The sequence below is a fragment of the Phalangium opilio genome, unplaced genomic scaffold (genome assembly GCF_054372755.1).
Source record: "Phalangium opilio isolate 3A_F unplaced genomic scaffold, DU_Popi_V2 ptg000217l_1, whole genome shotgun sequence".
In the NCBI taxonomy this organism is placed as follows: Eukaryota; Metazoa; Arthropoda; class Arachnida; order Opiliones; family Phalangiidae; genus Phalangium; species Phalangium opilio.
This window is the reverse complement of record NW_028324218.1, coordinates 9,165,263-9,189,176: the sequence shown is the minus strand read 5'-3', so window position 1 is coordinate 9,189,176 and position 23,914 is coordinate 9,165,263. Positions and strand designations below refer to the sequence as shown.

Here is a 23,914-nt window from a genome sequence, read left to right as displayed (position 1 = left end):
GAGTGGACTAACGAAAGAAAATGAGGCATTGAGTGGACTATCGGATGAAAAATAGGCATTAATGGGCAGACGTAATAACAACTGAAATTGAGTGGACTCTCGTATGACCAACTGATATTTAGTAGATCATCTTATTAAAAATGGAGTTTTAATGAACCATCGTGTTAAAAACTTAGAGTGGATCACCACATGGAAAAATATCTTTGAGTGGGCCACCGCATGTAAATATATCTTTAAGTGGACCACCGCATGTAAATATATCTTTGAGTGGACCACCGCATGTAAATATATCTTTGAGTGGACCACCATATAGAAAAATATCTTTGATTGGAGCAAGATAAGGAAAAATATCTTCAAGTGGAGCACCAAATGGAAAAGTATCTTTGATTGCAGCAAGATATGGAAAAATATCTTCAAGTGGAGTAATATATAGAAAAATATCTTTGATTGGAGCAAGATATGGAAAAATATCTTCGAGTGGAGTAATATATAGAAAAATATCTTTGATTGGAGCAAGATATGGAAATATATCTTTGAGTAGAGAAATATATAGAAAAATATCTTTGAGTGGTCCGGTGGTATGAAAAATGTGAATGAAAAAAGGTTAAAGCAACCCATACTCCATAATCCGTGCACAGGTCATCTAAGTGTGAATAACCCCACGAAACAATCACACGGATGAACCGAAAAGAATTCGAGTCTAGTAGTGATAAATTTCACAAATAATGTTTAAGCAATTTCAGACCACACTGCTTTATAATGGAAACCTTGCCAAGAATATATATACTTGTGTTGATTTCAACGTTTATCCACTTTTCCAATATATCTATAAAATGCTGTTGTACGTTCTATCGTTTGGCAAAACCGGAAATAAACGGGATATGCAACACAAGTAAGCATATATGACCAAGTTTCCATTCGCAGGGAAACCATTTAGAGGATAATATATACAATAATGCACTCGCTTTATAAGCTCATATGAATAAAAACATCCAGGTTGCTGAAAAAAATATATACGCTGTGTGAAAACTGCAGTGAATACCCAGTTTCTTTGAATTTTGCTTTGTCAAATCGACGCAATTTTCTATACATTTTTCAGAGAAAAGCACTTTCACGATATCAAAAATGAAATACATGTGTTACAAGAAAATTATTTTGCATAAAGAATTTCCAGATTTTTTTATCTGGTAAGATTTATGTGATTTATGATAAACATTTTACACTACGTTACACCGTTACGCTTCACCTTTTTTCAGAAAAGATCCTCACAAAAGCATGCACACAATTCCACCATCAACTCCATTTCAGAAATCCACGTGCTATTCGGGATGTTTCAAAAAGGGTTTGAGTACAAAGGGTTCTACCAGAAGTGTACCACAAAGCGAGGTAATTGCAACATGATTCTTCCCAACATCCCTTAACATTTGGAGCAAGCTTGGTTACAAAACCGAATCACATACTCGATAAATAGTTCCCTTATCATTACTCAATTTGCGCTTAACTGTTTGGCAAGGCGCATGCATGCGCTTGTGCGTTTTTGTCCCACGTCAAGACAATCAAGGTTTGTGCAGGTTGATTGCTGAGAATTTAGTACCAAACCGTTATAGAATTCACCCCACGGTGCTATGCCCATCTGACGTTTGATGAGCAGGAAAGCAAGTGTTTTACTGGTGACCATTGTCTTTAAGTTCGTTACTTAAATTTAAGTGGTCATCCGTAAAGCACTCAAATCATACCTTAGGGCAAAACGTCACAGAACACTTTGGACTCAAAATTGATTTCCCTTACAACAAACTGTACTTGGTTCCTACCAATTTTTTAGGAACACACCGCAGAAGCGCATGTACATAAATACTAAGAAAAGATACGTCAGAATGCTAATCAATCAATAATGTTTATTGACTATCCTACCCTATTATAATTAGACTTTGACAAACTAAAAATCAATTAGCCAATATAGAGTTTAAACGCCCAGTTGTCCAATATTGAAGATAATATAACCAGCCATGAGTGTCATAAAGTAAAAAGTAAGACAATGAAAACAAGGTACTGTAGTCGATTTTCACAATCTCACGAACAGTGCCTCTACCAATTGTTGTCACTGAAAGGGAGATTCAATGTGACAGGTTGTATGTTGCATACTTAAGTGCAATAGATAAGTGAATTAATTTCACGATATTTATGCCTTTTCCATTGGCAATTATTCTGCGGTAATTTCATTGGAATGAAAGTGAATCAAAGCTTCCTTAAAAGTGCATTACGACAACTTTTCGGCAAATTGCTGTCAGACAATCGAAAATGGATTAAGATCAAAATAACATGTGGTTTTTTTACAATTTGTCGCATTCACAAATCCGCTTGCTTAGTGCTTAACATGTGTTAAAATTTTGAAAAAACAATTGTCAGTCAGAAAATAGCATTTATAATAGATTAAAAATCAAAATATATAGAACAAAATTTATCCTCGCCTGGCAGCACTGCAAACCCTATCGCATGTGTTAAAAACACGACCTTTTGTGTTAAAAACACTACCTTATGTGCTAAAAAACACTACTTTGTGCTAAAAAACACTACTTTGTGCTAAAAAATACTACTTTGTGTTAAAAAACACTGCTTTGTGTTAAAAAACACTACTTTGTGTTAAAAAAACACTACTTTGTGTTAAAAAAACACTACTTTGTGCTAAAAAACACTATTTTGTGTTAAAAAACACTACTTTGTGCTAAAAAACACTACTTTGTGCTAAAAAACACTACTTTGCGTTAAAAAACACAGCTTTGTGTTAAAAAACACAGCTTTGTGTTAAAAAAACACAGCTTTGTGTTAAAACACTATTCTGTGTTAAAAAACACTACTTTGTGCTAAAAAAACACTACTTTGCGTTAAAAACACTACTTTGTGTCAAAAAAATTACTTTAAGTAAAAAAAAAACATTACTCGAGTCAAAAAAACACTATTTTGTGTTAAAAAAAACACGACTTTGTTTTAAAAACACTAATTTATGTGTAAAAATCACTACCTTATGTGTCAAAAAACTCCACCTCGTCCTCATTTGTCAACCTGGCTCATAATTTACACATTTGTTTTACGAGTGGTATACTTATAGTTTTCTCATACTTTTGTTAAGTTTATTAGTTCTGGGAATATGGGTTACTTTAAGTACAGGGTATCTTTAATGTCCTTCACTTTCGTTAACACTCTTGAATCACCCTGTACGAAAAACTACGCAATTGGAAAATTTCCCACAAAGTAGATAAATCAATGAAAAAGCTTCGAAATTATATAGATTTGTGAAGATGATAGGAATCATTTCGAAAAAAAACTTAAGCCAACTAGTTATTAGGAGGGTTTCTGTTTCAAAACAAAATCAATTGTAAATTCTTCGGATTGGCCTTTTTTTCAAGTTTCGTGTATTGATTACATTTTCAGACAAACCTTCCATGGGTTTATCACTTTAACTCGTATATAGCTACATATGTATATGGCAGAAAAGAAGACTTAAGTAATAGGGTTAAAGATAAATACCAATTGGTTAATGGTGCACACAGTAAAGTTTTTTTTCCATTCTGATTGAATCGCTTGTGTCAATATAAACAACAAAGTATAGACAGTAGCACCAGAAGGAGATAATTGAAGAAGGATGACACTCTGTATCCTCTTAATACTTTAGTTATGTAACATGATTCCTCCCAGGAGAAGGAGCCCTTTTTGTTTGATCTCCTGCTCATCAAATTTCAGATGGGCATGGCACCGTGCTAGGGTGAATTCTATAACTGTTTGGTACAAATTCCTCAACAATCAACCCACAAACCATGATTATCTTGACGTGGGACAAAAACGCACAAGCGCATTGCCCCTTGGCAAATTGTTCAGCGCTAATAGATATAGTAATGATGAGGGAACTATTTATCGCGTATGTGATTCGGTTTAGTAACCTAGCTCCAAATGTTAAAGGACGTTGGGAAGAATCATGTTACAATTACTCACCCCGCTTTGTGTAAGTACACTTCTCTCGAAGAGAAGTATTATATACTTCTGGTAGCACTTGGCAATGCTCTAGTCTTGCCATGGATTCATAGCTCAAAATGATGGAACGCATTGTGGGTGGATATCAAACTTGTACAAACACACGTCATATATGCTTACGTAATAATCTGAGAGCTTCTGATTGGTTAACACATTAAAGTGAAAGGAAGGCAAATAGGCGCATTCGAGGGAGGGAAGAATGCCCTTCATCTCTGTCCCCCCCTCCAGCAGCAACATATTTCTTTCGCCATGGGCTCTTGGCAATCATATTATATCAATTACAACTAACCAATTGTTAGACTAATTGAATTAAAAATTTAAGGTATGGCAAACAACGCAATAATGTAAACCTTCTGAGCAAAAAACGTGGTATTGATATTGGATAGACTATACAATTAAACGAGAATCCACAAAAGACACGAGAATTAAACGTTTTCAAGATGTCATACTTTTACACTATGTTTGAACACAGGAATCCATATTCTCATAGGAATCATTGTGCTTCCATATCTTTAATGTTAATTTCTACGCGGGTTTTGTGGGAGGGGGCTTGAATGTTCTCCGTCACGCATCATAAATCTGACGTCTTTCTAAGGTGATTTCATTGGTTGATCATCTAGTGCATGGGCAATAAAGACGCAAGCCCATATGACTGACGTAGAAACGCGAGGTCAGCTTCAAAGCGCAGCGAGATAAATTATTCACGACACAAAATTTATCATATATAATAGGCTAGCTCCTCCTTAAAAGCCCACCTAGATACATTGAGTAAATGGCTACACAATGATTCTTATTATCTTACGAATTCCTGTTAAACATTCTTAAGACCTAAATAAGTTCTTGAACTAAAATAATAGAACGATATCTTACCGTTATTGTCCTGTTGAGAACAACCATGATTACAATTAGTTACTTCCATATTTACACATATGGCATAAAATTAAACTTAACTTTGAGTCGACCGTGGCCGGCATTCTATTACTTGAATTGTTTAGCTGAAACGACTAAATTATAGCTTTAGAATCGGAAGATAATAGTGTACGGGTACAAAATTATGGATAGAGAAATACGTTATTGGTCTGGAACTCCAGTTCTAAATTGAAACACCTGCCGGATAACTGTCAAGATTATCGATAGGTAATGTAAGCACAACCTGTTTCGTCCTTAAAATGAGTACAGGGATGGATTAAATTTTAGAAGTAGGAATGGAGAACAGAGTAATGTGGGCGCGCGTCAAAGTCCCGAACCCCCTTCCACGGGACGGAGGGGTATGAAAGAAGAGGTGGGTCATAGCGACAGAGGCAAAAAGGAATTACGTATTTTTCGCCGTCCCCGTCTGCAACGTCATCAAAACGTAGTTTAAGTGAGCCAATAAGATAATTTAAACTTTTCGTTACGTCTTGGAGGGAGGGGCTCTATACTGGGCTATGAGTCGGACTGAAGTAAAAACTAACCGTTCTCCATTCCGACTTCTAAAATTAAATCTATCCCTGATGAGTATAAAGAGATTTGAGAAGAGTCTGCTACGGTAAGCATGGGGACAACTTCTTTTTGTAGGTAAAAAATAATTAAATACATTTTTTGGTTACCTTAACCTCCATCAAATCAAATGCATAAGGAAGCACAATGAAAGGATTGCACAATAAAAGAAATTCAAATGCATAAGAAAGACCAAACTATAATCTTACAATGAAAGGATTGCACAACTAAAGAAATAATATTTATACATGTATATAGTTTTTACTATAGTCCTTGTCCATATTTGGGGTAACGCCGCTCTGTTGCCGAAATGGCAAAACCTAGCGCCATTTCGAAGGTGCAATGCTGCCAGACACTTTTCACTAATGTTTTTTGGACTGATTGTCGGCCGCTATTCTTTCAGTTTTCGCATATTTTTGTTTGTGGCTAACTTTAATTGGCTTAATTTCAATAACTATTTATTGAAATGGAATCGTTTTCGCAGTTGGCAAATCGGATCTAACGTGTTCGCAGAAAGCAATTCTTGGCTTCTATTCCCATCGTTAGGATTAATAAGTACACAGCGATCGGCTAGGGTTACGAGAAACGTCTAGCCTCCCAATAAGATTCCAACAAAGATTCACGCAATAGGCCTTTACATAAAATCCGTATGTTGCCGGGGGAAAAAGCAGAGACGAAGGCTATTCTTCCCTCCCGCGAAAAGAAAATGTTGCCGGGGGAAAAAGCAGAGATGAAGGGCGTTCGTACCCTCCCGCGAAATAATTTATAGAAAGGCCTATTGTGGATTTTCTTATAATTTATTGTGAATCAATCGCTTTATATACTCTAAATTTCCAAAAATTGTTAAAGAGGCATACGCTTGAATTCAAACGTCAACAATAACTATGTTTAAAATGTTTTAGGAATAAAGTTTCTTAAAACGATTTAACTAGAATTAAGGTAAATTACTGACGATTAAAATAATTAATATCAATTATATTTATCTAATTCTTTAAGAAAACCCTCTTCTCGACTTGGAGAGGTTTATTTTGGTTTCCCAACTTGTTAAAATTGTGCCCTCTACTTCTCTAAACTGTGAAGTAGACGATAATCAGTTAGTTATGCCAAACAAATCCCTTCTCCATAAATGGCGGTCGATCACTTGTTTATATTTTTCCCGCGGAAAACACCGCAAGGTTCTTGAGACAACTGCGGCATGGGGCAGAGAAATAAGGATATTTTAATAAAAAATAACTGGAAAGTAGAGCCAAAACACTTTTAGTTAAAAACCTGAACATTATCCAATTAAAATTGTGAAACCTTGGAGCGTTTTTAATTAAGTAGATCTCCAAACCTTTAATTTTTAAACTGGCCCAGCTATTTGTTAAAGTGGCCACCGCCTTATTTCTCATCCTCAGATTCTGCTCCGCCTAGGTGGACTAATATTATTGGGGATAAATAAAATGACTCCCCTTCTCATCTTTAACTTGTGTTGTCCAACCCACTGTTAGTCAATTGATTCAATCAGAAGTGAGATGAGACTAGAAGTGAAGGGCTCTAGCATTGGTAATAGATCCTGGCAATAGTGAACAAATTTGAGGATTTTACGCCGCTTCAATCGCGCCTACGCTAGAGAGAAAAAAATTGGTCGAGTTCCAAAAAAATTTCCTATCCCCTTCCCCTCAACCTAAAGTGGCGAAACACGGACGCGGGTGCTTGAATCTAGTTCGGCCGTCTACCACCGCGAGCGTCTCAAGTTTTGGGGGGAAATTCTGAAACCGCCACTAGAGGGCCAACCGTTGGTGTGTTATCAAGAATATTCACTTTCGCCGAGTGAAGAATTTGGTTAGCTCAGTACTTCTAGTCTCATCTCACTTCTGATTCAATGGTAACAACCTTCAGTGAAAAAAATATATGTATTAGTTAAGTATTTTAAATTCCGCATTTATTTATTTATTACAAACCTCTATCTTTTATTTTCCTGGCCATGAGTTTATATGCCTTTGTGAAAAATAAGTTTTCACAATTCATTATTTAACATCTTATAACCCCTTAGACTACCAACTCAGAGAAAACGGGCGGGAGTCAGTCTGGTGCGAGACAGTTATATTAACAAAATTTCCTGTAGTTTGCAGCTGAGCATCTAATTTACTAACCATTATTAAGTTTAGCTTATTGTATATTGAATTTAACCATTACCGAATCAGGAAACTAAGAAATGAAATTAAAAAACTCGCTTTTCATTACGTGTATCGTCTAGGTACTGTACAAAGCATTCGCGCCATAGAACTTATGTTAGTTTTTACCCTTGTTTTTCATAGCAAATTTAGTAATTAACTTTCCCAACTCAATTATTATTTCTAGTCAATTCAATCAGTGTTAAAGAATTTTTTAGCGAAGCTTAGGCCTACAAGTAACTAAACAATAATGATGGATACCGATATTGAATTTTCGACAATCCCCAGTGCCATTCCTTTACTGGATAAATCATCTATATCTATTAGTTCGCGACCGAAAGAACCAAAGACTGCCTTTACAGTGCGCGATGCCAAGTTTACATATGGTAGGAGCGTCTGTGCGTCATTATCAGACGTCAGCATGAGTGTCAATGTTGGAAACTCGTAAGTGTTATGAAGAGTCAACTCTATTTCTATGTTTATCTGTTTGTTAGTGTTTAATTTGTTAACTTCATTAGTAACTCCAGTAATTGGAAAACTTAATATTAATAAAGTTTAAATTGGTGTGGTTAGGGTTTCAAACTTTGGAGAATGTCAGCGCTAGCTCATCCACCGTGACAATTGAATCGTTGAAAGGGTATTGTTTAAATAGTACCAGTTTGAAACATTGTATTATAATTGAAGTTAGATGTACCATTTAAGGCAGTTAATTCATAGTTAAACACTTCAGGTTCTACTTAGTTTTTACTGTATAATGCTTTGTCCCAAAGTAATTGTCCAAGAACTATTCTATAACGTTTATCTGTTCCGAAGAAAATTAACAAAATCAGATTAGAAATCGATACTGAATACGAAATAGTAACAAATCTTCTTCATTGATAGTGGTAATTGAAGAGGTTTTAACGTTGGTTTAATTTTTCACGAGTTTTTATTCAGCCTTTGGGAATTCGTACTATGTTTTTCATTTTTTGGAATGACTTCATTTTCTTATCTATTTGAAAACTTGAAAATACTGAAATTTACAAACAAAATTTAAAAACAACATAAAGGTATTTACTTGATATCTATTGGAAGAGCTATTTGTCAGTATTTAAAGTTCTTCAATTTGCAGTGTGATATCATAGATTTGAACTTAATCTAAATCTTAATCGACGATTTGTTTAGGCTTTATATCTTCTAGAGCGTTTATAAATCGAATAATTGTTCTATTCATTCAAGCGTTTAGGTTGAAAAAAATTATTAATAAATTTAGAAACCAGCGCATTTTTTAATATTAAGAAATTGATTACCACTGTCTTAGCCAGGGTTTGAATTACTCCAGTTGATAGCTTAGGGGATACCGGTAAAATATCACGCGTACTGTACATGTCATCAAACGTAAAATCAAGGAAAATTTAGCCTGGAGTGGAGATTGAGACTTGAACCTCCTAAAATTTAAAACCAAGAATGATTAATAACAGGGTTGGAGATTGTAAGGTTATAATATACGTGTACATGAACAAAGACGGTTCGTCAAACTTAGAAGTTTTAACTAATAGGTAGGCTACTGTTTCCAGCAATAAAAATGAGGATTAAAGCTTACTACACACAAGCATGTTTCGAAGCTTTGCGTAGGGTATCATGGGTAAGTGTTTTCCGGCGCAAAAACGCATACGCTATCCAACCATGGATGGATGGATTCCCATCTCTTTCTTTCCACAAGGCATTTCGCTTAGGCACACGTTCAGTAGAGAAAAAAAATTACTTCCAACCCCCACCCAACCTTGTAAGGTAGATGAAAATTCGTACTTTCTCTCTTTGCGCATGGGCAAAATTTCAAACTGACCACTCAGGATTTTCCGGAGAGCTATATTTCCTTTCCCCACGAGATTTAGCAACTTCCGACTCAATTTAGAACCACCTGACATCCACAAGTGTATAGCATATTTGTTTGCCATCTTTTAGGCGTAGTTGGGAATCAATAATACCATGAATTTATTCATTAACATGAATATACATGTGTATTATTAGCCTTTCTATCATGTTATTCAGGGATGGGAGGGACCTTTCTATTACAAACGCGTTTAACGTCATCGCGGTAGCCAATCAAAATCGAGACACCTGGAAGTTCGAACAGCAGACGACCAGTTTAACAAAATTGTATTAAGGATACAATTTTCGGTTAGCTTTACTAAACTGTGTCAACTGAACATTAAAAAATGATCGCCGATACGTGAATAAATATCTCGGCACGATGTCCGAAGGTGATATTGATCTTTTACAGGAAATTATATTAAGTGCGTACAGTGTTTTTCCGAATCTAAAACTGAAAACTGTTGGTAAAGTGCTAAGCCTTGGCCATAAAGAAAAAGGTTGAAAATTAACTACCAACATCTGAAATGGTGAGAATTGATGATGCTGGGTTTTTTTCCTGCTGTTGGAGGTAAAATTAATGCAGTAGCTGATCAATTTACAAGCATAGCTAGCCTTTCGCATGACAAGAGCTTTAGCTTTAAAAACAAACCGCCGGAGATTCTCTGACGTCACGCAAACTAAGCCCCTCCCATCCCTGAATATGTAGTTTAACTTGTCAATGCAGATATATATTCATGTTAATGAATAAATTCATGATAATACGCATTATTAATACATGGTGCAACGCTTGAAAACGCGCTGATGTGTGGTACGCTTAGAAGTTTGCAAATACATAAATTAATGGACGGAAATGGTTAAGCAACTTATATATTCTAGCATAAAGAGTTTATTCATTAAACCACAGCCTACTCGACCCAAAACTCATATCCCAACCATTATTTTTCTATCCTTGACGCGGTCGAAGTTATTGATGTAAATTACACGAGAAAAAAATCAAACTGGTATTTTTTTTCTTTTTAAATCCGGAGGCACTTTTGTACGTGACGAGCTCAAGTCCAGTTTTTCAAACACGTTCTGCCTTTTGTGATAGTATCTCTGACAGTGAAAATTATATGTCTGTTACGCCATGATCTCAAGGACGTTCGAATCAAAAATTGTAGAGAATGGATTGTTTTCACTCATACATTTATCGAAAGATGGTCGGTTTAGATACGCCAGAAGAAGGCTACGAACTTTCAGTTCATAAAAATAAACCATTAATACAAAGTTATCCTCCTAAAGAATCCAATGTCGCGCTTAAAGTTTGTGATATGTCATTTTGCTACAAGAGCGTGAATGGTTCAGTGAAACACAAAGTGTTATTCAATGTAAATGCTGAAATCCGTGTTAGTAGTCTGTAAGTAAATATGTACTTCTGCAATATTTTTTTCTGGATTGAAATATCAGAACAAGCAAGGCTGGGTAGTTCAGCTATTACTAATAATATATATATCCAGGGAGTCCAGCGGTCTTATTATTCCTATGAAATCCTATATTATCCTATAATTTCATTAAAGGTCCTATAATACGATATCATATATTTTTGATTTTGTCGAAGTTTTACCCACAAATTTATCAAAATTTAGCTCTTCTATCGAGATCACATTTGATTAGACACCAAAATTGCGGAGCTCGCTAAAATTTTTATGTTATATTTTAATTAATCCAAACTTTTCAAAGTAAAATCCAATTTGTTATTTTTTTAGATTTGTCACATAGTTTTAAACAAAATATTATTATATATGAGCATTTTTATTGCAATATTTTCCTATAAAAACATATTCCTTGTCCTATAATTCCGGATAAATGTCCTATTTTTCCTATAAGGAATTTAAAATTTTGGCTGGTCTCAATGAATATCTTATACTGAGATACCTTTATCCCCAATTTATTAAAAAAAAGCCTTTGTACTACGGTTTGAAAAATATCAAAATCCTAACAAAAACATTAACATGTAAAAATAAACCAAGTTAATTAAATTCGCTTTGAAACTGCTAAATTGTAAAAGGATCCGAGATCCCATTTTCAGCCAAGATGTATATAATTATAAAGTTCATTTACCGTTTGTTTAAATAAGACATATCGTCACCTGGCTATCACACAGCAAAAATTGAATAATAATAATAATAATAATATTACGTACGTGTTTACCTGCCGAGTGACGATAGTCATCATGTAAACAAATTGTATAAACTTTACAGTAAAAAACTTGTCTGTACATGTTATCTCAGAACTTTTTAAGGTGTAGCTGTTCCAAAGCGAAGCTTGGCATATCTTTATATATATGTTAACGGTTTTTTTTAGGATTCAAATATCACAGCACCTTGTAAGAGTTTAATCGAAATTTAAATGAAGTATGTAAAACACAAATGGTTTTTCAGGCGCCAACCTTGAAAGATGGTACGTCTTTTCGTAAATGTTTTCAGTTAATCTACTCTTTTAAAAGTGTTATAAGCAGATTTTAAAATTTAATATTATTAATTGGTAATCCCAACTACCTGGTTATGTTTCTATTAATTTTGTATTTGAAGCAATTTTATATTCCCATTTTCTAAACCAAATTTCCAAGTATTAGCATAATTATGTTTGTTTTTTTCTGGGTGATCTAGACGGCATTGCTTTGGCTAAATTAATGTAGATTAATTGATTTAAAGCATTTAATTAAGGAACGTTTTAAAAACAACCTCCGAAGTTAGTGCCATAAACCGAGGGGCTAACCACTCGGAAACACCATGTACACCGATTACTGATTACACGTAATCATTTTAGCACTGTCAAAAGCAGGCTTGGGCGTAATCGTTTTAGTGCAGACAAAGGTACAGCCGTGTATACCGATTACGCTAAGTGACTAGCCCCTCGCCATAAACTCAAGGATAACGACTCAACTTTACCGAGCTTTTTAATAAACAGGCATTAATTAATTTTTTTAATCAAAATAAAGCCAAATTGAAAACATACTTAAAATTCAAAAATAAAAACCGGTCAAAACACTGATTAATATCTATAATCAGATCAATAACATACTCTTAAGCAATATTTCGATTTAAATTATTTTCGGTTGTAAGTCGTTACTCACAGAGGGCAGCATATGATGTTTTTAAATGCTCATAAATAAGGAAATAATTACAATTTGGAATTTTGAAAGTGAATGTTTATTTCAGAGAGCATTTTAACTTTCACTGAATAGGTCTTTCAAAAAATGATTCCAACACGTAAAAAGATGGGAAACTTTGAAGTAACAAGATGACCAAAAGGGCTGGACCATAATAGTATAGCCATAAGTTTATAAGATATGTTACATAAGTATGACACTTCCTATACGTGGTAATGCTAGAGACTAGTGATGCCGCGAATATTGATTTTGCCGAATACCGAATACCGAATATTCGGCCATGCTCTCGGCCGAAGCACCGAATATTCGGCAACCGAATATTCGGGCGTGAGATATGCGCAACTCGCGCGAAACCGATTATGAGCTGTAACCCGTTCTGCGAAATATGTACATCCCCCGCACGGACCGCAATGGGACAGGTCTCATCATGGAAGAAGAAGGGTATGGAATGGTGAGGTGAATAGGCAGACGGCTACGCGAAATGTAGGGTCGCGTGGGAACAGCGTGGGAAATAAGACGGTGGCACAGGGCAAATGACCAGTTTAAAAATTGCCCGGACCAGTTTAAAAATTAAATCGGAGGGGGGGTCAGTGGTCCACAGGACCACTAAGAAAATTCAATGGTTTCCAGAGTCCAGACATTAGCTTATATATTTTAATCATCCACTTCTTCAATTTAGCAGACGATGCGCCCTGGTCAGTGGTCATGGACCAGTTTATTTATTCCAGGCCAGAGGGGTCGCTGGCCCAATGTCCAGTTTAAAAAAAATCCTTATTTCCCACCCTGCGTGGGAAAACTCCTCTCCTCTCGGCACTAGCTGTAACGCGATTACTGCTCTGCGCAATATTGGCGCGCAAGCAGAGAGAGGGATACACTGTTTAGATCCGCTCTTTACCGCCTCTGCTACAGCGCGCCTGCGCGGAAGCTATTAACGTTGGTGATAAACTCGGGAAGGAGGGATTGAAAAGGGGGAAGTTACGATTTTTCAACGCGCTCTCTTTAACACTATAGGACCCGTCTATAGCATCTTTAGGTTTTTGGTTCATTTGAGAGTAGATCGTCTCACTATATGCTTTTTTTTATTCATCACAACTTACCACTGGTAGATTATAAATATGAAAGTAAAAATTGTTATTGAAATAAATAATTTTTGAGCAATTTTTCCGTTTTTTTCCTTCATGATTGGAGATTCGGTATTCGGCCGAATATTACGAATTATTCGGCCGAATACCGAATACGAAAAAAATGGCCGAATACCGAATAGTAACCGAATATTCGTGGCATCACTACTAGAGACTTACTGGGAGCTAGTTCGAAGGAGAACGACGCGAGAATTGACTACACCCGGTTTTGTAGTCCATCTTCCTATTTAGTCTGTACTTGTAAACTAAGCCTTTGACAGAATCTCACCAGGCGTCGCTTTACAAGAATCTATGACGTTTCACCTACGTGTTTCGCTGGAAAACCTAACGTCCAGTGAATTATATGATAATAGCCAGGGGTTCAGTTATTGAGGTGTTAACTTTAACTGTTCTTGAATTCGTTAAAATAGTTAACTCTTTTTAACCTACTTATTTGCCTACATTTACATGGCAATATAGCCTTTAAAGAGATACGAGGACCAAACGTATTTTTCATACCTATACAAATGCAAAAGAACCTTGAATATAATACAAGGAAGAATTCAACTATATTTTCCACAGTAATTTATTATTATTTATAATAGAAATAATTACCTCTGGTACGCCCAATTATTACTTGACTCTAAGGGACAAATTTGGACTTTAAAGGGAAGGTGTTATGGTGAAGGGGAAAAATAAGCAATTTAAGTTGACTATAAGCCCTATTCAAAAATCGGGGGTAAAATTGAGTCTAGTGTTTGAGCATCTTGTTTTCTTAAAATTGAACACCCGGTATGTGGGTACAAAGACGTTATATATGGCTTCTAATAAAAGTGCTTCGGTGGACTGGTAGTTTTAAAGCCCTATCTTATGTTCCGTTCTCAAAATAGATTCAGATTTCATCGATAAAATTAAAATTTGCACCTCCGATAAATCGTCGTCGAGCTAAACAAACAAATTATTATTAATTAACCTATGAAATCTTGATCTATCTTGGTTTTTAGCCACATGGTATGGAGTATTTCTACGAGGATATTAATTTATCCTGTAGGGCTGTAGTGGTAGTAGAGTTAGCGGCGGTGGTAGTAGTGTTAACGGTGGTGGTAGTAGTGTTAGTGGCGGTAGCGGTGGCAGTTGTAGTAGTAGTAGTGGTAGATGATGTGCCTTATTCTTTTAAATTGTAATTTTCAAATGTCGAAAAACGTTCCAGTTGACCTTACAAACGGTCTGTTTTGATTATTAGAATCAATCCTAGATATTTCATTGAGTCTTCCCTTTAATAAACTTGAATTTTTGGAATAATATTTCCGTGACTAGTTTGAAACAGCGGCCATATATTTAAGTATGATAATTTTATAAACATTAAACTATTATTGTATTGTAGATTACGTTATGTAACGGTCAATAAAAAATCGAAAATCTCAATCTAGATAATTATCTACATCATTAAATGAGTATTGTGAAAGCAAATTGAGTTTCCATCGCATTCAGAGTACTCTACTCGAGCTAACGGTTCGGATATTCGTTCTTAAGTGTTTTGAGTTGTACGTGTGCGTTATGAGAGGTGTAACTAACCTAGCTTTTACATTAAACGAAGGAAAAACCGGTGATTTCCAATGTAGCTCGAAAGTTATAATAAAGCAAATTGTGAATGTTACGAATGCGGATTTTAGTTACAGACAGCGTGCCAATGTTTTCGAGAAATTATCTCTTGAACTTCATACAGGAGAATTGTGAGTTTCAAATTTACAATCGTTGAATTGGGTAAAGGGCTTGAAATAGTGAGAAAAGAGGTAAAATGAAGTGGTAATGATGATGGGCGACGAGAGACACAAACTCTCGCATTGTACCTTGTGCACGCCCCTACCCTTTCGGTAGGCGATTGTTAAGTGTTGCCACTTAGCGACATTGTATTTGTATGAGAACTATCTTCAATTTTTAGGACAGGGAGCACGTCCTTCACGTTTCCGTACTGTACGACCATACCTAAAATGCTGAGGACTTTGGTAGGACTTCGGTACCGTAGGTGGGGTTAGAGAGGAAACGTTATCGGTATGGAGATTGCCACTCCATCCCTCTCTCCTTCAAGCTTTAAAGATTTCTAGAGACCAGTCAGCAAAACTTCCATGTAACTTAGAGGGAAAGACACTGGGGTAAAACTCTGACTTCCATCTCGCTTTTTAGCGCCTGCGCTGTAGACTTGAGGGATCATGACAGTTTAGGGAGTGTGCCCCTTTGTATGTCCCGAACTGAGGATTTTCTACCCAGTGTTTTACATTGAAAGTGTTAATTTCGTATGCTTACGAATTAAAATCTGTACATTATATTCTGTCACAAGATGGGTACATCTCATAAGTGCAATAACCCTTCAGTGACAATAAAATTTAAATCAAACACTTCACTTGCAGATTATCAAAAAGTTAAAATTACCTGCTGATTTTACCTAATACCTATATTAGCATAAGTTACACAATAAATGATAAGAATCAAATTACTTATACATCAATATAAGTCAAAGTCATGAATGATAATTAACACCCATAACACCCCGCTTTATCTAGAAGGCTGAAATTTTGGAGAGACTTTAAGCTAAAGTAGTACACATACACTGAGAAAGAATTTCTCAATCAGCCGCCATCTTGAAAAAATGGCTGCCAGAAATTTAAATGGAATAACGTCCGTTAATTTCAACAGTTTTCCGTAATATTAAGTACACTTGGTCCCTATATCCTATAGACGCCCCTTATGGCTTTGGGTTTCGATTTGCCGCCATCTTTAAAAAAGGCGGCCAAAAACTAAAAAAAAATATACGGAAGGGTTTTGTAACCGATTTACTACTCAATTATCTCACAAGCCATTGACTCAATCGGTTTTAGGATGTTCCTCTCAAAATAAGAGTACCATAAAAATTACATAAAATACAGTATATGTAATTTTGCCTTGTGATAATGCTATATATTTGATAATTGCTTATCACACTCAACAATATGTGTATGTAACATATATCATTATTTATGTCGCGTCCAAAGTGCCGTTTTAAGTTCGCTTTGATAATTTGGAAGGATAGAGATTAGTTTTTCTTTCTTTTTTTTTAACTTTAAATTTCTGTAGAAGAAATATATGATAAGTGTTTGATTATGTGTTTATTCGAGCTTGAATATGAATCGCGCAACACCAATGGAAAACAATCCAAGGGATTCGTTAATAGAATTGAATGAGAGTTTAAATGTACTAAGTTACGCGGTTGAAGTTGAATTGGAATCATTTTGTTACAATATTCGGACTAGAGTAGACTCTGATTTAGCACTTAGAAACTTGAGTATAAAAGTGCGTGTCGGTGACATGTGAGTTACATTTTTCTAATGGGTTCTCCTCCATCCCAACCTTGAGGAACTGAACCAAACCACGTGTAATGAACCTTGTACATTATAATTAATGTTCTATCTGTGGTCTCAAATACGTCCAAAATATGAATGTTCTGTTTGCATCTGTGATCTGAAATACGTCCAAAATATTAATGTTCTGTCTGCATCTCTGACCTCAAGTACATCCACAATAATTAATGTTCTGTGACCTCAAATATGTCCACAATAATTAATGTTCTGTGACCTCAAATATGTCCACAATAATTAATGTTCTGTGATCTCAAATATGTTTACAATAATTAATGTTCTATCCGTCATCTCAAAAAAGTCCACAATAACTAATGTTTTATCTGTGATCTCAAATACGTCCAAAATATTAATGTTCTGTCTGCATCTCTGACCTCAAGTACATCCACAATAATTAATGTTCTGTGACCTATGTCCACAATAATTAATGTTCTGTGACCTCAAATATGTCCACAATAATTAATGTTCTGTGATCTCAAATATGTTCACAATAATTAATGTTCTATCCGTGATCTCAAAAAAGTCCACAATAACTAATGTTTTATCTGTGATCTCAAATTCGTCCACAATAACTAATATTCTATTGGTGACCTCACACACGTCCACAATAAATAATATTCTATTGGTGACCTCACACACGTCCACATAAATAATATTCTATAGGTGACCTCAAACACGTCTACAATAACTAATATTCAGAAATACGTCTACAATAATTTATGTTCTATCCGTGATGTCAAATACGTCCACGATAATTAATGTTGTATGTCCCGCAAAATTTAATATTTGTTTTTGTAATGTTCTTATATTTTCATATATAACTTTTAAATTAAAATTAATATTTTTACAGCTATGCCCTTTTGGGTCCATCAGGATGTGGAAAAACTACCTTGCTCAACGTTATAAACGGACGATTTAAACTGGACAAAGGAGAAGTAACGCTTTTTGGGCGATCACTAGATAAATTGCCAATCAGAAAAAGAGCTCCATTAATGGGATTCATGCCTCAAGTAGGTTTATACATGAAACCAAATATTTTCTAAACACAATAAAATTTATAGACGCATTTTTATATAGGAACTATCACAATACTCTCAATTCACAATAGAAGAAACGGTTTATTTATATGGGAAGCTTCAGAATATGAAAGACTCTGAGATTAAAGAAAGACTGGAGAGTCTAATAAACCTACTAGAACTTCCACCAAAACACAAGAACGTTGGGTCCATCAGGTAAAATGATTTTAAAAGGGTTATCGAACTTATGGTATTATCAGTAATACCTGGTAATACATAAAACTAATAGGAATCATTGCGTCCTCATATCTCCATCGTTAATTTCTATTCTGGTTTTGTGGGCCGGGCTTGAGAACTTACAATCCGTCACGCCTCATAATTCTGACGTTGTCTTTCCAACTGTGATTTCATTGGTTGGTAGCAACGCGAGGTCAGGCGCAAGAGGTGCAAGGCGCAGCGACATAGATTATTCGCGTGGTAAAATGCGTCATACATAATGAGTAGTCTAGCTCTTCCCACAAAATCCGCCGCTATAGATACATTGACAAAATGGATAAACAATGATTCCTACTATCTGTATATATTCCTGGTGTTATCTATATCAATGAAAGTATTCGCTGACAATTCAAATTTGAATATGCACGTTACGTAAAGATCACATTCCATACAGAATCGAAACCTTCACCGGCAACTAGTCTAGATACGCGTTGGTGTTAATTTGAAGGGCATTTACAGGCGCCAGTAACGACATTCAATGGTCTTAATACTTTTAATTCAAGACCCCAACTGAACCGTAAGTTTATAAGATATGTTCCATAAGTATACATTTCATATACTTCGTAATGTTGGAGACTTACAGCTCGAACTAGTTCGAGAACGACGCGACCATTCGGTTTTGCAGTCCATCTTCCTATTTAGTCTGTACTATTAAGCCTTGACAGTGCCTCACCAGGCGTCGCTTTACGAGAATCTATTACGTTTCAGTAACCAGAGACAAACTTATGGAACATATCTTATCAACTTATGATAATAATATTTAAATTGGTTTTTAACATCTGTGGCTATTTTACCCGCATTTTTGTAATAGGCATTTTATAATTATGTTCTCAACTAGTCATTAATGGAGTGACCCATGAAGCAAATTAAGTAATTAATGCCATTCATTCCCATTAGTGGTGGTCAGCAAAGACGTGTTTCACTAGCCTCGGCGCTTATTCACAATCCGCCACTTCTAATACTCGACGAACCAACAGTTGGTGTCGATCCACTCCTGAGGCTTAAGCTATGGAAATACCTCACTGATCTTTCAGTCAATAATGGAACCACTGTGCTATTAACCACTCATTATACTGAGGAGGCGAAAGGAGCTTCTAAGGTAGTTTTACAGCTATTAATTTTAAACAAAAAGAACTAAAATCATTAATAAGAATTAATTCGTAGGTTGGCCTTATGAGAAATGGCGAAATTCTAGTCGAAGGCACACCAACGGAAATTATGAGGAGGTTTAATACACGAACGTTAGAAGCTAGTTTTTTGATAGTTTGTTCACAAAAAGAAAAAACTATTAAAGAGGAAGAGACTACCAATGAAAAGGACGTCAAAACCAAAGACATTAAATTGGAGGAAGCGCAAGAAATGCGAAAGGTTAGTTTTTTAAGGGAAATTATCGAGATAACAGGAAAAATTGTGCAACCCCCATATATCCCATATTAATTTCAATGCGAGTTTTTGGGCATCCGTCACGCGTCATAATTATGAGGTCTTTCTAACTGTGGTTTGATTGGCTGGTAGCAACGGGAGGTCAGGCGCATGCGCAAGATGCAATGCGCAGAGATAGATTATTTGATAGGTATAACACGTCATTGGTCTAGCTTTTCCCAGAAAATCTGCGATAAAATTTGCAATACTTGTATCATCGAAATAATTTTTGTCAATATTTTTAATTCCAGATTGACTGTGATGTATTAGAAAAACAGGATTTAAAACCCAAAAACACATTGAAAAGATCATATTGGTACACATCTTTGCGCAAACATAAAGATCACGGTACACGCCAGACAAGTCACAGTTTCTCGTTACACGACTACTACCTCAAAATCAAAGTTGTTTTATGGAGAAATTTTCTGTTTTCCAAGAAGAATTTCCCTCTGTTAATATTTCAAATTATCATACCACTCTTGACGATCATCCTTATTAGTTTCTCAGTGGGTACTAAGTTATTTGACATTCCCATTGGCTTAGTGAATGAAGAAGACCCGCCAAACTTCAGTGAGGTTTTCATAAATTCACTAGACAACGAGACTATGAAATTGGTAAGAAATATTTTGTAAAATAGAATTTTAATTTTCTAAACCGTGATTACCGAAGTGGTTTCGGCTATCGTTGTCATGACAATCAAAAACCACTATTTTGTCACACGCTGAAATAGGACACGCTTTTTTTAAAGCAAATGTCGGCTCCAGTGGCGCCCCTAACATGCTGGCTAATCTTCTACACACCTATTTTACCTTAGACCAAAGACAGGAACCAATCAGAGCTCGTACACGATGGCGGAGCTAAAATATAACCTTTGCTAGGCTTAGCGGTTCAGTTAACTCCACCCCTCGACTTTGGGAGCATCTAGTGGCGTTTGTTTGAACTAAACCACAGCCGAGATTCGCTTTAATCCACTGAAATACCCGCAAACCATTTAAAATTGGTTTCTGAATTGCAGTTTACCTTCAGAAATATCGAAGAAGGTTTAGAAGCAGTGCGAAGTGTCAAAGTTAAGGGTCTGATACAAATTGGCCCTGAATTTTCAGAATGTATCTATAACAAATTACATTTGGGACTCTTAGTCGACAATTCTACCATAGAGTGCAGTGCCATCAGGACACATTTTGACAAAACAAGTACGCTCCTTCTCTTGCTAAGAACAGGGAGCCGCAGCCAAAATAAATCAGAATTATAGGATTTTATAGGAGAAAAAATGTGTTTTTATAGGAAAATATAGAACTAAAAATTCTCATATGTAATACAATTTTGGCTAAAACAATGTAGGAAATCTCAAAAATGACAAATTGGATTTCTTTTTGAAAAAAGGAACTTAATTAAATTATAAAATATGAGAAATCCTGAGCGAGCCTTCGAAACGAGCTCCGCAATTCGGTGTCTAGTCAAATGTGATCTTGATAAAAAGAGATAAATTTGATGCTAAACTATACGAAATCTTCGACTACGTAAAAAATATAGGATATTACAGGACCTTTCGTGAAATTATAAAATAATATAGGTCAGGTTCAAAAATATTGGATTTTACAATAATTATAGGACCGCTGGGCTCTCTGTAAGAATAATTCACCGTATTAGATAAATTCGCCTTAAAATTGTGTCGGAACGACTTCAAGAATGATTTTCAATTCGAAATTCAATTTCAGATAGCGTGCTATTTGGAATTGTTCACCACAGTATTTTAAAAGCGTATGAAAAATTTCATAAAGAAGTACTACATTTGACTGAATTGGAGTTAGACTTAACAACACTGCCAATTGACGTATGTTATAGTTACTTTTGAAAATTTGAATGAAACCTAGCTAAATTTGAGATGGCAAATTTTAAAGTCAATTAAATGAAAAACTTAAATGTTTTTCTACAGATGTCTAACAGTACATACGGTTACGACGAAGAACCATTCTCTCACTTCGTTTTACCGGGGGCCATAGTTTCGTTATCATTCTACATGCCGTTGCTGGCAAATTTATTCACCTTCATCTTCGAGCGAAGAAGCGGTGTTCAAGATCGACTACGCGTTTCAGGCGTAACGTTCAATCAAATACTCATATCTCAGTTTCTAACTCAAGCAATCATCGTAATGCTTCAAGCGCCATTGATACTAATATTTCCCATTTCGGGATTCAAACTTCCAATGCGAGGATCCATCGTGTTGACTTACATACTACAAATTTTGACAGGAACTATTGGCTTAACATATGGTAATTATATTATTATTAAATTTGAATGATTATGAATTAAGCATGCGTTTAATGGTTTTCCAATGTGGGTTGTGACCGAGTATGATTTCATTGGTTTTTTTAAACGTAAAGTGTTCGTTGTCGATCTTAGTATCCCTTTAACTCGATGGGTACGACATTTAGGCAAAATACCGTTTGCGAAACCAGTGCAGTGAAATCGCGAAATGTACGAAGAAATCGCGAAATATTCGAAGAAATTGCGAAATAGTCGAACAAATCGCGAAACATTCGAAAAAATTACGAAATATTCGAAAAAAAATCACGATATATCCGGAAAAAAAATCAGGAAATATTCGAAAAAAATCACGAAATCTTAAATGAAATATATAGAACTACAAATCAACTTCTGAATCAAACCCGTTAACAGCTCTGTTTGAAAAATTTTCTTATCTCGTATTTGCTAGGAGAGGAATACATAGATTTAACTTAACAAATATGAGCCTGGGAATACGTCTTCAGAACTTACTATTTTACTCTGAATTCTTTTGTCATTATAGGATTTTTCATATCAGCGCTAACTAACAACGAAAACACGGCTATAATGATAGTTTTAGCAACACTGTATACGAACCTCAGTTTGTCAGGTAAGTGATACTGTAATATCAGGATACTTAGAATTGACACCAGGGAATATATATATTATTAATTTTTCTAGGCTTCATTTGGCCATTGGAGGCAATAGCTGTGATATTGCGAGACATCGCTTACTATCTTCCTATCACAATGCCCATCGCAGCTCAAAGAGCAATGATGCTCAAAGGATGGGACTTATCATACCCAACTGTCTATCTTGGATTTATATGTACTTTTTGTTGGTCATTCGGGTTTTTAATACTGACAGCAATTGTTTTAAAAATCAAGAGAGAAAAATAGGGGCTATATTTATGAAAATGGCATTGAAATAATTATGCAACACAATATCAATTGTTAAAGATTCAAACAGCCTTCATCTCATCTCGTTCATTGCCTTATCGAAAATATTTCGAAGTCCGCAATAAAATTTATACATTTTTAAAGTTTTAAATTTTGAAAAGGATAGTCTCAGCATTTAGGGAGATGCCTTGCCCTTTAAAAAGACACTAGGCGATATAAAATTGAAGATTATTTTCAAATGATGAAACAGAGTTATAATTACGTCGATAATACTTTGTTATTAAACGTTCATCAGAATGTTAGTCGGGGTCTGTTAAAGGGACTGTTCGGGGGTGAGACAGACGACAATCTAGTTCATGTACAGAGAGTGGGTAAAAATGAAGAGGAAGCCCCTTTAAGAATGTTTGTGCTGGTACTTGCCTTTGATTGTTTCCAAAACATTTTATTATATAATAATTATATAATTTATTATATAATAAACATATATTGTGGATGATTTTTACATGTATATTGTTAAGTTTGATTAAATCTTGAATTTTAACCAAAACGACATAGTTTTTGATAAATTCTTGATGGGTCAAAACGAAAATGGTCAAGTATCTAGAATGGGAAGTTTTAAGTTTAGGTCACATATCTTACCATTTTTCCACCATAATAACGTTGCACCAAAGGAGAGGGGTCACTCTGTCAGCCCGAGGTCAGCCCGTTTAAGGAATGACTCTGGAAGAAACCACTCACTAGCGCCAAAAATATCAAGAGGCAAAACCAGCGTGGGAAATAAGGCGGTGGCACAGGGAAAATGACCAGTTTAAAAATTGTCTGGTCCAGTTTAAAAA

General features: G+C 35.4%; 1 protein-coding gene and 1 long non-coding RNA gene across 5 annotated transcripts; one reads left to right on the top strand and one right to left on the bottom strand.

Annotated features, from left to right (window-relative positions):
• Positions 1 to 7,410: 7,410 nt before the first annotated feature.
• LOC149616151 (uncharacterized) lies at positions 7,411 to 10,837 on the bottom strand. 2 transcript variants are annotated; one of them, XR_016375799.1, is made up of 4 exons: positions 10,700 to 10,837; positions 9,244 to 10,610; positions 8,951 to 9,088; positions 7,411 to 8,866 (listed from the first exon to the last, which is right to left on the bottom strand). It is a non-coding gene; the product is annotated as an uncharacterized LOC149616151 (long non-coding RNA). The 2 variants fall into 2 exon arrangements; XR_016375800.1 differs by lacking the exon at positions 10,700 to 10,837 and having other exon boundaries at positions 7,411 to 8,663; positions 8,719 to 8,866; positions 9,244 to 9,883.
• On the top strand, positions 10,527 to 23,628 carry LOC149616150 (ABC transporter G family member 20-like). Of its 3 annotated transcripts, none has more exons than XM_089856351.1 (11): positions 10,527 to 10,911; positions 18,030 to 18,189; positions 18,257 to 18,411; positions 19,369 to 19,570; positions 19,636 to 19,839; positions 20,145 to 20,507; positions 20,909 to 21,086; positions 21,612 to 21,727; positions 21,830 to 22,166; positions 22,703 to 22,789; positions 22,861 to 23,628. In XM_089856351.1, the coding sequence occupies exons 1-11, from the start codon at positions 10,679 to 10,681 to the stop codon at positions 23,076 to 23,078; spliced, it is 2,253 nt and encodes a 750-aa protein (XP_089712477.1). In that variant the 5' UTR covers positions 10,527 to 10,678; the 3' UTR covers positions 23,079 to 23,628. The 3 variants fall into 3 exon arrangements, with proteins under 3 accessions (XP_089712477.1, XP_089712478.1, XP_089712479.1); XM_089856352.1 differs by lacking the exon at positions 10,527 to 10,911 and adding an exon at positions 11,829 to 11,954; XM_089856353.1 differs by lacking the exon at positions 10,527 to 10,911 and adding an exon at positions 17,909 to 17,939.
• The last annotated feature ends 286 nt before the right edge of the window (positions 23,629 to 23,914 follow it).

Coding starts and splice junctions, on each gene's coding strand:
- LOC149616150 (XM_089856351.1), top strand. CDS start 10,679: ATGGATTGTTTTCACTCATACATTTATCGAAAGATGGTCGGTTTAGAT. Junction 21,087..21,611: donor GACACATTTTGACAAAACAA/GTACGCTCCTTC, acceptor ATTCAATTTCAG/ATAGCGTGCTATTTGGAATT. Junction 21,728..21,829: donor TAACAACACTGCCAATTGAC/GTATGTTATAGT, acceptor GTTTTTCTACAG/ATGTCTAACAGTACATACGG.